The 14,165-nt window shown below is 44.6% G+C and overlaps 1 protein-coding gene across 1 annotated transcript in view; it reads left to right on the top strand.

Annotated features, from left to right (window-relative positions):
• LOC124613854 (venom protease-like) overlaps nucleotides 1-14,165 on the top strand; it is a 174,343-nt gene that overhangs the window by 90,285 nt on the left and 69,893 nt on the right. Inside the window, exon 3 of the mRNA XM_047142579.1 lies at nucleotides 2,859-2,950. Within this exon, the coding sequence (XP_046998535.1) occupies nucleotides 2,859-2,950 (92 nt within the window). The remainder of the gene's footprint in view (nucleotides 1-2,858; nucleotides 2,951-14,165) is intronic.

The raw sequence follows: 14,165 nt of genomic DNA, 5'->3' as shown, positions 1-14,165 counted from the left end.
AGTTAATACAGAAGATGTGTTGTACTTGTTTATTTTGCACAAACAACAGCTATTTTAAGGTGTGTAGATGTAGACTCACAATGAGGATGAAAGAGCTGTTTGTTCACTTAAAGATCTGTAAAGGCACTGAATTTGGAACATCGGATATTTCTCTTATCAGTCGACATGTTCTTTCTTGGTGATTTCGGTATCAAAGAAGAAATTATCATCACTCGGAGATACTAACAACCCCCTGCGGGTAACAGAAGGGGATTCATTCTCACATGTCTCACAGAAGTTCGCACCAATGAAAAATTGCTTTTCGGCAGACTGCGCAACCGCTGTAAGGTTGCTGGAACAGGTGCAGTTACTGCGTAGTTAAGAGATCGCTAATGCAACATCATTTAGTAACCACGCGCTGGGGGGGGGGGGGGGGGGGGGGGGAGGGGGCAACTGTCATCCCACGCCTCCCCACCCCTCCCTAACACTCTTCTCTCTCCCCAAAGAGCATAAATCGAACTCAGGTGTTACTCCACCATATAGGCAGTCGTATAAATCCACTTCGAAGAAATCCAAATCATGTGACAGATATTTACTGGTCGCAAGTTAACCTAGAGCCGTTTGTCGTCATCTGTCCAAAAAACTTCGCAATTCACCTCAGAACCGATCTCATCCCCCCCTCCCGCCCCCCCCCTCCCCCGAACCCCATAAACCCTAGCTCAGGCTCTGGTACACTTTCTCCTAATTTCACTGATGGTTATTTTTGACTTTTTTACATGCTGAGTCAGACCTTCCGACGATCATTTCTTTTTCGATTTCTTCACATTTTTCCTGCAGCTAATTTTTGCTTCGGCTGCCCTGCACTTCCTATTTATTTCATTCCTAGGTGATTTATATTTGTGTATTTCTGTCTTTTCCTGAGTATTTCTTACTTCCTTTGTATTTTCGTCGATCAAATGAAGTATTTTTTTCTGTTACTCAAGGTTTCTTCGCAGTTACCTTTCTTGTACCTGTGTTTGTCTGTCCAACATCTGTGATTGCCCTTTTTGTAGAAGTCCACTGATCTTCAGTTGAATTGCCTACTCTGATACTCCTTATCACATATCCGCATCCTTAGCGAACTTCAAACCCGTCTTATCATTTCTCAGTAGTTCAGTATCCCACCTCCTTTTACACTCATTCTCTTATACTTCAGTCTACCCTTCATCACTACTAAATTCTGATCTGAATCTACTGTATATCAGCTCGTGGGTGTGCCTTAAATCCACTATCCATATATACCTGACGTTGTGCCGGGATGGGAGCGATCTGCAGTGTATTAAACTCAGAATAAAAACTTCAAAAAGCCAAGATCACTAATAAAGCATTTATTCCATAACCGGTTTGGGTAAAACTACGTTCCCATTTTCGTATTTTATGCTCTACGATTATGTGAATTTTTATAGCGTAATATCCGAAGATGGGTACGTAGGCTTACCGAAACCTGTTATCGATCTTGGCTGTTTGTACTTTGGCTTCTGAGTTTAATCCAGTATCAGATTTCGAAATCTCTGTCTGGCCATGGCCCAGCTGGGATCTTCCCTTGTCTCCGGGTCTTTTCCAAGCATACCTGCTCCTCTTATGATTCTTGAATAGGGTTTTTGCTATTACCATCTGACATTTATTGCAGAACTCAATTAGTCTGTCTCCTGTCTCATTCCGACTGCCTGGTCCATGATCTCCCATAAGCCTTTCTTCTATTCTTTCCCCTACAACCGCGTTCCAGTCCCCCTTGGTTTCTAGATTTTCGTCTCGCTTTTCATACTGAATTACCTGTTCAAGATCCTCACATACTTCCTCTATATCTTCATCTTCTGCTTGGAACGTCCGGTTGTGTGCCTGCGTTATCGTCGTCGGCGTTAGTCCGCTGTCGAAACTGATGAGAACCACCATGTCATTCAACTGTCCACAATAGCACACTCTCTGTCATATCTTCCTATTCATAACGAATCCTACTCCCTTTACACCATTTTCTGCTGCTTTTGATATTACCCTTCATTCGTCTCACCAAAAATCCTTATCTTCTTTCCATTACACTTCACTGACCACCACTATATCTAGACTGAGTGTTTGGGTTTCCCTTTTTAGAATTCCTAGCTTCCCTACAACTTTCAGACTTCTTACATTCCGTGCTCCCACACGTAGAATGTTATCACTTCATCGGTTATTCTATCCTTTTCTCATGGTCACCTCTTCCTTGGCAGTACCCTCCAGGAGATTCGAACGGGTTATTAATCCGGAATCTTTTACCAGTGGAGAGGCTATCATGACTCTTCTTTTTCCAATTACAGGTCACCTGTCCTGTGGATACATATTATGTGTCTTTAATACAGTGGTTTCAGTAGCCTTCTGTATCCTCACGCCGTTGAACATTGCTGATTTCTCCACGTTTTAGGGGCAATTTCCCTCTCCAAGAGCAAGAGTGCCCGGAATCTCTGTCCGCTCTTCCGCTCTCTTTGGAAAGGCCTTTGACAGAGAGCGGGTAACTTCTTATGCTGGAAGTCTTCGGCTGCCATTGCTGATAATTTTCATTGAAAATTTAAGCAGTGGCTGGCTTCGAAACCGGGCCCCTGGACGTTTTGACTACTGCTCAGAACGCTACCTTTACATATTACATATATATTTATACATCATATATATTTAAAAATATGTAGCCTATATCCATCCAAATTTTTATTAGAGTAACGTGTAAAAATTTGAAGTAAATCGGTCAAGAGCTTTTCGAGATTTTTGGAAACAACGTTAGACAATGTCTTGTCTGTATATAGTAGTAAATACATTAATAGACTATATAAAATTTTATTATTGCTTTTAATGCACTAGTTATGTTTCCTTTTCAGCGTGCCGAAACTATCGAGCAAATTTCAATGAAGTTCCGAAGCTCTTCATTTTAAATGGTGAAGAAGTTGTCGAGAAGGAATTTCCTCATATGGTAAGTGTGGAGAAACAGTACTTGCGTGAGGTATTTTTTACTGCTTTAGCACTAAAGAAAACAAGGCAGAGTGCAGTAGGATTTCATGCAAAGTCTAAATCACAGTGGAATAATATGGAGGCGCATTCCATGAAAGCGATCTTTAGAGGGCTGGTGACAGAACGTTAATGTGGAGGATGTGACTCAGGGCGGCGTGGGTCTATCTCGGTGGAAACTGAAAACATAACCGATGATGGATATATAATATGCAAATGAGAAAGAAACTGGCCACAGATTTTCAGGCGTTGTTTGTGTATGTTAGTGAAAGTTTGGTTCTACAGTACCCAAAGTACCAATAGCTCAATCTTCTTAGAACATGTTGGAGAGCTTCATTTCTCTTTGGACTGACGGTCCCAGGAACATAGTGCATATCTAACACATCGGCTGAGAGTTGCACTGTAAACTGATATGTGATTTGTCATCGAGCAAGCCTAATTAAGTTGAGAGCAATTCCTAGTGAACGCCATTGATAAGGTGGCACAAAACATTGTTTCCGGCATTATTTTTTTAATAATGGCTTGCTGTGGTCAAACAGCGGAGAAAAACTCGTATAAGTTCGCGAATGACATTTATGATACGGGAATCACTCTGTGAAACGACTATAATTGATACGCTTTCCAAGAAAGCAAGAGCCTGGGGATAGGAAAATTACTGCACAATCAATATAGTTTCAGGAGTACTTTATCGAAGAATGGAAGTGAAACAAATAGATTAGATGAGGATCAGTTCGACTTTAAATCAGATAAGGACACTCGAGAAGCCATTTTGCAAAAGCAAATCCTTGTAATGTACAGGGAATTGCAGAAAATAATATGGAAGGAAATGCGCAGTGTAAACGCACATCTTTCAAAGTCATGCAGCGAAATACACTGAATAGCGAAAAAAACTAGTATAGGCATGCGTATTCAAATACAGAGATACGTAAACTAGCCGAATACGGTTCTGCGGTCGGCAACGCCTATATAAGACAACAGGTGCCTGGCGCAGTTGTTAGGTCGGTTACTGTTGCTACAGTGGCAGATTATCAAGATTTAAGTGAGTTTGAACGTGGTGTTACAGTCGGTGCACGATCGATAGGACATAGGTTCTCCGAGGTAGCGATGGAGTGGAGATTTTCCCGTGCGGCCATTTCACGAGTGTACCGTGAATATCAGGAATACGGTAAAACACCAACTCTCCGACATCGCCGCAGCCGGAAAAAGATCTTGTAAAAACGGGACCAACGCCAACTGAAGAAACTGTTCAACGTGACAGAAGTGCAACCCTTCCACAAATTGCTCCATATTTCAGTGCTGGGCCATCAACAAGTGTCAGCGTGCGAAAAATTCAACGAAACATCATCGATATGGGTTTTCGGAGCCGAAGGCCCACTCGTGTACCCTTTGATGACTACACGACACAAAGCTATATGCGTAGCCTGGACCCGTCAACACCGACATTGGACGGTTGATGACTGGAAACGTGTTGCCTGGTCGGACGAGTCTCGTTTCCAGTTGTATCGAGCAGATGGACGTGCACGGGTTGGAGACAACATCATGAATCCATGGACCCTATATGTCAGCAGGAGTCTGTTCAAGCTGGTGGAGGCTCTGTAATGTTGTGGGGAGTGTGCAGTTGGAGTGATATGAGACCCCTGATACGCCTAGATACGACTCTGACAGGTGACACGTACATAAGTATCCTGTCTGATCAGTGCATCCGTTCATGTCCATTGTGCATTCCGACGGTCTTGCGCAATTCCAGCAGGACAATGCGCCACTTACGCGTCCATAATTGCTACAGAGTGGCTCCAGGAACACTCTTCTTTGTTTCAACACTCCAGGTGGCCACCAAGCTCCCCAGACACGAACGTTATTGAGCATATCAGCATATCTGGGATGCCTTGCAAAATGCTGTTCAGAAGAGATCTCCACCCCCTCGTACTCTTAAAGATTTATGGACAGCCCTGCAGGATTCATGGTGTTAATTCCCTACAACACAACTTCAGACATTAGTCGATTCCATACCACGTCGTGTTGCGGCACTTTAGCGTGCTCGAGGGGGCCCTACACGATATTATGCAGGTGTACCAGTTTCTTTGGCCCTTCAGTGTAGAAAAGCTGAAGGCAAAGTATGACTCATACAACTTGTACAAAAAAGTAAGGCAAGGAGCTAGGATTTACTACATTAGAAGTAGAGGGCACTTCATAAAAAAAGATGGCGACATTCTGCTTAGTATTACAGAAAATGGGTGAGTGGAAGGGATACATTCAAAGTCACTTCAGGGAAAACGGAAGTGTTGAGCATGGTGGTCTGGGAGAGATATGACATGGAAGTTACAAGAGCAGAATTTATGCCACAACAATGTCAAAGAATGAGAAGAGTCCAGGTCCTGACGAAATGGACAATAAAGTACTAAAACTGTTCCTTTCTGGTTGGTTTAAATGGTTCAAATTGCTCTGACCACTATGGGGCTTAACATCTGAGGTCATCAGTCCCCTAGAACTTAGAACTACTTAAACCTCACTAACCCAAGGACATCACACACATCCATGCCCGAGCCAGGATTCGAACCTGCGACCGTAGCAGTCGCGCAGTTCTGGACTGAAGCGCCTAGAACCGCTTGGCCACCGAGGCCGGCCTGGTTGGTTTGTTCAGCAGTGTCTACCGAAGTGGAATCATAACCACTTCACAAAAAGCCCATTATAGAATAATCAGTTTAATGCGCTCATGCTATTAAAGTACTGCATATGTGGGTATATCATAAATCCGAGGTACTGATTCAGTGATGTCGCGATATTTGTGTCGATGTTTATGCTTGTTTCGTCGTTTACGAAATAGCTTTTGACACTGTCCTTCATAACAAACATGCATGTGTTAGGTGAACTGGGGCTGCATGACTATGCCATCCGATTGACTGGAAACATGTACTGGAACCAGAGTGCTGGTATGCATACCGATAGTCAGCTGTCAAAAGAAGTATCAATACTGAAACCTCGCACTCGATGAAGAAAGAGCACCGCGGAAAACTTCTCGTAACTTACCGCCTGTCGCGGGAGATGGCTCTGCAAGCAACTCTGGATAGTGAGCGCAAACATAATCTAAAGACGTAGGAGGCGCCATCTCCGTATGCGCCATTACTGTGTTGTCGTCATGACGGTGTCAAACCAATCACATGCCGTCCTCTGTGTATAAAAGTAGGGCTCCGACAGTTCACGACAATTAGCCTTCACCCCTGATGGCAGTGGTAGAGGTAGTCATTGAAAGCTTGGGATTTTATCCAAATTTGATTCAGCAAATAAACAGAACTTTTTATGCAATAGTGAAAGTATTTCGATAGGACTGCATCCTCTCGCAATTACTTTTTAACTTCTATTATGAAAAAATTTTCTGAGATTCTCTTGGTGGAAAATATCAAGGAACGGTGGTTAATGGAGTTACTATCAGTCAAATGTGATATGCCCATGACATTGCCTTACTTACAGCCAAGCTGGAAGGTCTGCAGGGACTACTAAACACTGCTTCTGAAGAGAGGTATACCAAGGGGTTAGGTTTAAACGTCAAGAAAACATAAAGGATCTTTGTCAATAGAAACCGCGATGAAATTCAGGGCACTCTTGCATTCGGTGATTATAAGATCGAAAGGGCTCAATGATATAAATATTTGGGCTATCAAATCGACGATGACTGGAACTTCTCCTAAGAAATTCGCTGCAGAATTGAACAGGCCAGAAGTTTTTTTCAGAAAATGAAAGTTCTGGCTAGCGGTGGCATAAGTGTTACACTTCACAATCAACTATTTCATGCTACAGATTCATTATCCTACTCTATGGAATTGAGTCATGGACACTTAACCGCAGTATGAGGCAAGAAACTGGAGGCATTTGAAATGTGGTCGTATCGAATGACTTTAAGGATAAGCCCACTATGGATAGATGACGTGAAAATTGCGGCAGTTCTCAATACCATCAAGAGAAGAAATCTCTAATACTTTGGCCATATAATGCACAATAACAAATGCGGCATATTGTAACTATTTCTTCAAGGAAAGAGTGATGGTAGATATGGTCAAGGATGTAGAAGATTATGATGGCTAAAGGTCTTAAGTAGTTTGGATTGGGCACAGAATCTCTGTTCAGAGTAGCCATGGACAAACAACAGACGATGTTACTGATCGACAGTGTTATCGGAGGACGAGGTACTGAAGAAGAAGAGTAAGGATGATAATAGAAGACAGATTTATAAACAACAGTGAAACATGCATTGTATTCGTAGATAAGGTGAATATCTTTCGTAAAGTAGGGTGGAGTAAAAGGTTTTCACATTCATACGCAGTCTGGTGTAAACCACGGTGATGGAAGGGTAATCCAGTCTCTTTATGCGAAGCAGACTGAAGTAACGAGCAATGACGGCAGGCCAAAACAGGGAGAGTGTGGGGGTGCAACAATCACACACAACAAAGATTACTCTGGGCACTTGTTTGTTGCTCAGGACATTGCAATCCTATCGTCTTCGGTGAGACAAGCTCCAGTTGCAGTCTAGATGCTGAGTTAAACTATTAAACATTTGTTGACTGGTAAAAGCTGCTCAGACTCACAAAAGAAATCTACATGCCAGTGGCGATCATAAGCATTGCAGATGGTCAATGACAACTTTGGATCCCTGATTTTCATGAACTCTCGAACAAGTTCAGGATCATAAGCTCAGTGCCACCCACAGAGAATTATGCTTGTTACCACTACTGAACATGGAGGGGAGAAAGCTACTATCGAAATGCCAATGAGATATGGCCTGTCCAAGGAACAACATTGGCAAATGTTAGCCATTCTGTGACAGTTTTCAGATGCTTTCAAATCTGGAGTGCAAAACACAGAATGAGAGGCCTTTGGTAAAATACCATATCAGCACTGGGGATCATCAACCAATTAGTCACTTACTTTGGGTGTCGACGGCTGAACAACACACAATTCGGTAGATAAACAAGTCATCTCCCTTGCAAGAACTATTGCATAGTGGCACCAAATTTTCCTGGAACAAGGTGCAAGAAAGGTCTTCCCTTATAAGGAAGTTCCAATAACTTCTCCAAATTGTATGGCAAGAGAGCTGAGAGTGAACTTCAGACTGACACTAACGGTTATGGGATGGTGGAGTCTGAATGCAAATTCAGGAAGGTACTATTCCTCCATAGTACTCTCCACTTCCGAGATGAGCTATTCTACAACTGTCAACAATTTCCACCCATATTTATTTGACAAATCATTCATTCCTATTCTGGATGTGTAGCCTAAAGGATATTTCAGGTCAACTGGTGAGACAGGCATTGATGCTTCAAATTTACATCAAAGTGGTATATAAATGGGAATGCAAACCCAGAGTCACAATTTCAAAGAATCTTGCTGAACCGAGGAAAGATCCAGCATTGCCGAAAACCATAGAAACCTTGAAGAAGAAGAAATTATCCAGAGGAAAATATTAACCGACGAATGAAACATTGTAAGAGGGTTGGACTTAAATAGTGGCAACTATTTATTCACAACTGATACAACAGAGTTACATGTTTGCAGCTGTTACTGTCCTTCAAAGCAGTCACCAGCGTTGTGTAGAACCCGTTGCCAGCGATGTGGAAGGCATAGTATACCGTTAGCAGAGCCTGTTCTGTTGATGGTGCGAATGGAGCGGTCTACTGCCTGTCGAATCTCTGGAACGGTTCTGAAGCGAATGTCACGAATTGGTTTCTTCATCTTCGGAATCAAATCAAAGTCACAAGGACTTAAGTCCGGGGAGTATGGTGGATGGTACAGTACTTCCCAGTCCAATCGACCGAACAGAGCAGCCACAGCTTGCGCTGTATGCGCCGGCGCACTGTCGTGCAAAATGACGAGTGGGTTGCGCAGAAAGTGTCCGCGCTTCTTTCGCAAAGCTGGTCGCAGGTGATGCACAAAAAACGGACAGTAATACGACTTAAGTCCTTGTGACTTTGATTCCGAAGATGAAGGAACCACTTCGTGTCATTCGCTTCAGAACTGTTCCAGAGATTCGACAGACAGTAGGCCGCTCCATTCGCACCATCAACAGGAGAGGCTCTGCTAACGGTATACTACACCTTCCACAAAGCTGGCAACGGGTTCTACACAACGCTGGTGACTACTTTGAAGGACAGTAACAGGTGCAAACATGTAACTCTTTTGTATCGGTTGTGAATAAATAGTTGCCAAAGTTCCAACCCTCGTATAAGAGCCACTATTTACAAACACGGGCAGAAATGGTTACTCATCATCTCAGCACATCTACAGCCGACTATGCTGAAGTACATATTTCCATAATGTTCCAGCATCTAGTCACCTGGGATTCTCTACATGGCAGCAGATGCAGGTATCACTGGCCAGTCCCTTACTGACCCATTAGACACTACGTGGATTCACTGTAAGGAATGCCACGGATGTTAGCAGAGTGCCGCAATTACCTCTGGGGCATCTGAAATAGATTACACCTGCGGCAGCGCCACGCCTGCAGACTGGAAGCGACCTCTTGGGAGATTTTCCAAGTACGCAAATGACGATAGGTGGATAATAGTCTGCACAGAGTACATCACCTGATATGCTGTCAGAAACGCTATGCCGAACGCTGAAGCCTCATAAACTGTAACTTTGCTTGCGGAACACATGATTTTGAAGCAGAGAGCACCCCATGTGATGATCTCTGATGATGGAAAAGTTTTCCAGTCGCGAGTAGTATCAGGGGTAACTTCACATTGTGACAACATCTACATCTACATCTACATTTATACTCCGCAAGCCACCAAACGGTGTGTGGCGGAGGGCACTTTACGTGCCACTGTCATTACCTCCCTTTCCTGTTCCAGTCGCGTATGGTTCGCGGGAAGAACGACTGTCTGAAAGCCTCCGTGCGCGCTCTAATCTCTCTAATTTTACATTCGTGATCTCCTCGGGAGGTATAAGTAGGGGGAAGCAATATATTCGATACCTCATCCAGAAACGCACCCTCTCGAAACCTGGCGAGCAAGCTACACCGCGATGCAGAGCGCCTCTCTTGCAGAGTCTGCCACTTGAGTTTGTTAAACATCTCCGCAACGCTATCACGGTTACGAAATAACCCTGTGACGAAACGCGCCGCTCTTCTTTGGATCTTCTCTATCTCCTCCGTCAACCCGATCTGGTACGGATCCCACACTGATGAGCAATACTCAAGTATAGGTCGAACGAGTGTTTTGTAAGCCACCTCCTTTGTTGATGGACTACATTTTCTAAGGACTCTTCCAATGAATCTCAACCTGGCACCCGCCTTACCAACAATTAATTTTATATGATCATTCCACTTCAAATCGTTCCGCACGCATAGTCCCAGATATTTTACAGAAGTAACTGCTACCAGTGTTTGTTCTGCTATTATATAATCATACAATAAAGGATCCTTCTTTCTATGTATTCGCAATACATTACATTTGTCTATGTTAAGGGTCAGTTGCCACTCCCTGCACCAAGTGCCTATCCGCTGCAGATCTTCCTGCATTTCGCTACAATTTTCTAATGCTGCAACTTCTCTGTATACTACAGCATCATCCGCGAAAAGCCGCATGGAACTTCCGACACTATCTACTAGGTAATTTATATATATTGTGAAAAGTAATGGTCCCATAACACTCCCCTGTGGCACGCCAGAGGTTACTTTAACGTCTGTAGACGTCTCTCCATTGATAACAACATGCTGTGTTCTGTTTGCTAAAATCTCTTCAATCCAGCCTGACAGCTGGTCTGATATTCCGTAGGCTCTTACTTTGTTTATCAGGCGACAGTGCGAAACGCCTTCTGGAAGTCAAGGAAAATAGCATCTACCTGGGAGCCTGTATCTAATATTTTCTGGATCTAATGAACAAACGCGCGCATGATGACAATTGTGTGCAGCCCACAGATGAATGGCCTCACAGAAAACTTCAATAAGAATCTGGCTGATATGCTATTGATGTACCTTGATTTGGAACAAAGAGACTGGTGTATCATACTGTTTGTTGTGAGATTCGCATACAACTCACCGAATCAAGACACAATATACACTCCTGGAAATGGAAAAAAGAACACATTGACACCGGTGTGTCAGACCCACCATACTTGCTCCGGACACTGCGAGAGGGCTGTACAAGCAATGATCACACGCACGGCACAGCGGACACACCAGGAACCGCGGTGTTGGCCGTCGAATGGCGCTAGCTGCGCAGCATTTGTGCACCGCCGCCGTCAGTGTCAGCCAGTTTGCCGTGGCATACGGAGCTCCATCGCAGTCTTTAACACTGGTAGCATGCCGCGACAGCGTGGACGTGAACCGTATGTGCAGTTGACGGACTTTGAGCGAGGGCGTATAGTGGGCATGCGGGAGGCCGGGTGGACGTACCGCCGAATTGCTCAACACGTGGGGCATGAGGTCTCCACAGTACATCGATGTTGTCGCCAGTGGTCGGCGGAAGGTGCACGTGCCCGTCGACCTGGGACCGGACCGCAGCGACGCACGGATGCACGCCAAGACCGTAGGATCCTACGCAGTGCCGTAGGGGACCGCACCGCCACTTCCCAGCAAATTAGGGACACTGTTGCTCCTGGGGTATCGGCGAGGACCATTCGCAACCGTCTCCATGAAGCTGGGCTACGGTCCCGCACACCGTTAGGCCGTCTTCCGCTCACGCTCCAACATTGTGCAGCCCGCCTCCAGTGGTGTCGCGACAGGCGTGAATGGAGGGACGAATGGAGACGTGTCGTCTTCAGCGATGAGAGTCGCTTCTGCCTTGGTGCCAATGATGGTCGTATGCGCGTTTGGCGCCGTGCAGGTGAGCGCCACAATCAGGACTGCATACGACCGAGGCACACAGGGCCAACACCCGGCATCATGGTGTGGGGAGCGATCTCCTACACTGACCGTACACCACTGGTGATCGTCGAGGGGACACTGAATAGTGCACGGTACATCCAAACCGTCATCGAACCCATCGTTCTACCATTCCTAGACCGGCAAGGGAACTTGCTGTTCCAACAGGACAATGTACGTCCGCATGTATCCCGTGCCACCCAACGTGCTCTAGAAGGTGTAAGTCAACTACCCTGGCCAGCAAGATCTCCGGATCTGTCCCCCATTGAGCATGTTTGGGACTGGATGAAGCGTCGTCTCACGCGGTCTGCACGTCCAGCACGAACGCTGGTCCAACTGAGGCGCCAGGTGGAAATGGCATGGCAAGCCGTTCCACAGGACTACATCCAGCATCTCTACGATCGTCTCCATGGGAGAATAGCAGCCTGCATTGCAGCGAAAGGTGGATATACACTGCACTAGTGCCGACATTGTGCATGCTCTGTTGCCTGTGTCTATGTGCCTGTGGTTCTGTCAGTGTGATCATGTGATGTATCTGACCGCAGGAATGTGTCAATAAAGTTTCCCCTTCCTGGGACAATGAATTCACGGTGTTCTTATTTCAATTTCCAGGAGTGTACTTCACTGTAGCGAGGCCAAAATGACAATCTATACACTGTTCTTGTTTCAGTCGGACGACAATCAAGATGAGTAAGTGGAACAGATCGCCAGGGCTAAAGAAACAAGGCAGCTGGCTGGCATATAGATTCTGCACACCCGAAGAAATACCGGGAGTGCTATAACGCCAAGCACTGGCCAGTGAGATTCAGGCTCGAAGACTTGGTATAGATTTTTAGCCTATGTGGGAAGTGTGACTGTTGGAAAAGTTAATATAATGTATCGTACCATTCATCTCTTGTCAGACGTCGCATGCATAGTCGAGGATTATGAACCTTCATTAAGAAGGCAACAACGCAGAGACTTACTACAATCCTCAGGTGCAAACTGACGATGGGAGATTCTTGTTCAAGCAAACTGAAGGCCCACTCGCTTATTGTGAAGCTTCGATGGGAGGAGCGACCTTTGCTACTTACCATACTGAAGGATATGTGACAACATGACCCAAACTTGACGCTGCTCCAGTGCTGCCATACGCTGGACCTCTAACAACGTCTAGCTCTAGGATGCTGTACTCGGCTCCAGTGATAACATCTCAAACAACGGGACGCTGTTTCTCCAAGAGAGGGATCAATGCCGTGAGCTGTGCATTGTGTAATGTTGGAGTAGCAGTAGGGGTCAGTGGCTTGCGTATGCGGGTCGCCGTTTCAGACCTGTTCAGCAGCAAATATTTTTTTAGTATTTATCATTTCTGTATGGTTCTCGAAATTTCTTACGTTTGTAATGTTTGCATACTCTGGAATATTCAGTGTTCATATAAATAGCAGCACCCTCCGTCCATGAGGATGGTATGATGGTATCTGCAATAAATGTGTTTGCATTGCTAAGTGTTTTACTTCACTGATGACACTGCTTTATAATTTAGATTTGATTGTGGTTACGTCGTGCCAAAATACACGTGAACAAAAATAAAGCTAATATAATGGTGTGCACACCATATTGGATAAAAGTTAAACATGGACAAGAGATACTCGAGAACGCAATGCGTTTTCGTGTCTCATCAGTAAGGTGGATAGGGAAAGGGAGATGCAAGACGGCGTGATAGTAAAGGTTGCATAAGTCAGTAGGGGTTTTTATAAGAACAAGAAGCTGCTGACATCGCAAAATATAAAACTTAACACGAGGAAAAGATTTTTGAAAACTTCATAGGAGGCATATCTATGCATGGATACAAAACGTAGACAGTATTCAATATAAATGAACCAGTTTCGTAACTGTCTGTCTGTACGGTAAATGTTCTCATTGAAATTCGATGTTACTGGCGACTGTTCTACGTCAGCTGCATCGATCGAGTAAGGAATGAAGACGTCCTGTGACGAATCAACGACCAAAAATTCCTAACAAAGAATGTAATGAATTGGTGAGAGAGAAGAGTTGGACACATATTACAAATTCAGATGTTGCTGAAGATTGTAGTTGAAGAGACAGTGGACGGAAAGAATCGCAAAGTAAGGACACGAAATGTCACAAGGAATTTTATAGTGTGAGACGAGGCAGTTATGCTGAAATTAAGTGCCCAGCTGGCATCCTACAGTGATGCAATACTGAACCACAGCAACGTTATGGCAGACTACAAAAAGGAATAACACGCCTCCATGATGAAATTCCACGTTACAGCTGAGTGTGCGCTGGTTGAAAACAAACTGGAAATTCATACTATGTGCTG

Source organism: Schistocerca americana, chromosome 4, assembly GCF_021461395.2.
Source record: "Schistocerca americana isolate TAMUIC-IGC-003095 chromosome 4, iqSchAmer2.1, whole genome shotgun sequence".
Lineage (NCBI taxonomy): Eukaryota > Metazoa > Arthropoda > Insecta > Orthoptera > Acrididae > Schistocerca > Schistocerca americana.
This window is presented reverse-complemented; position numbering and strand designations above follow the sequence as displayed.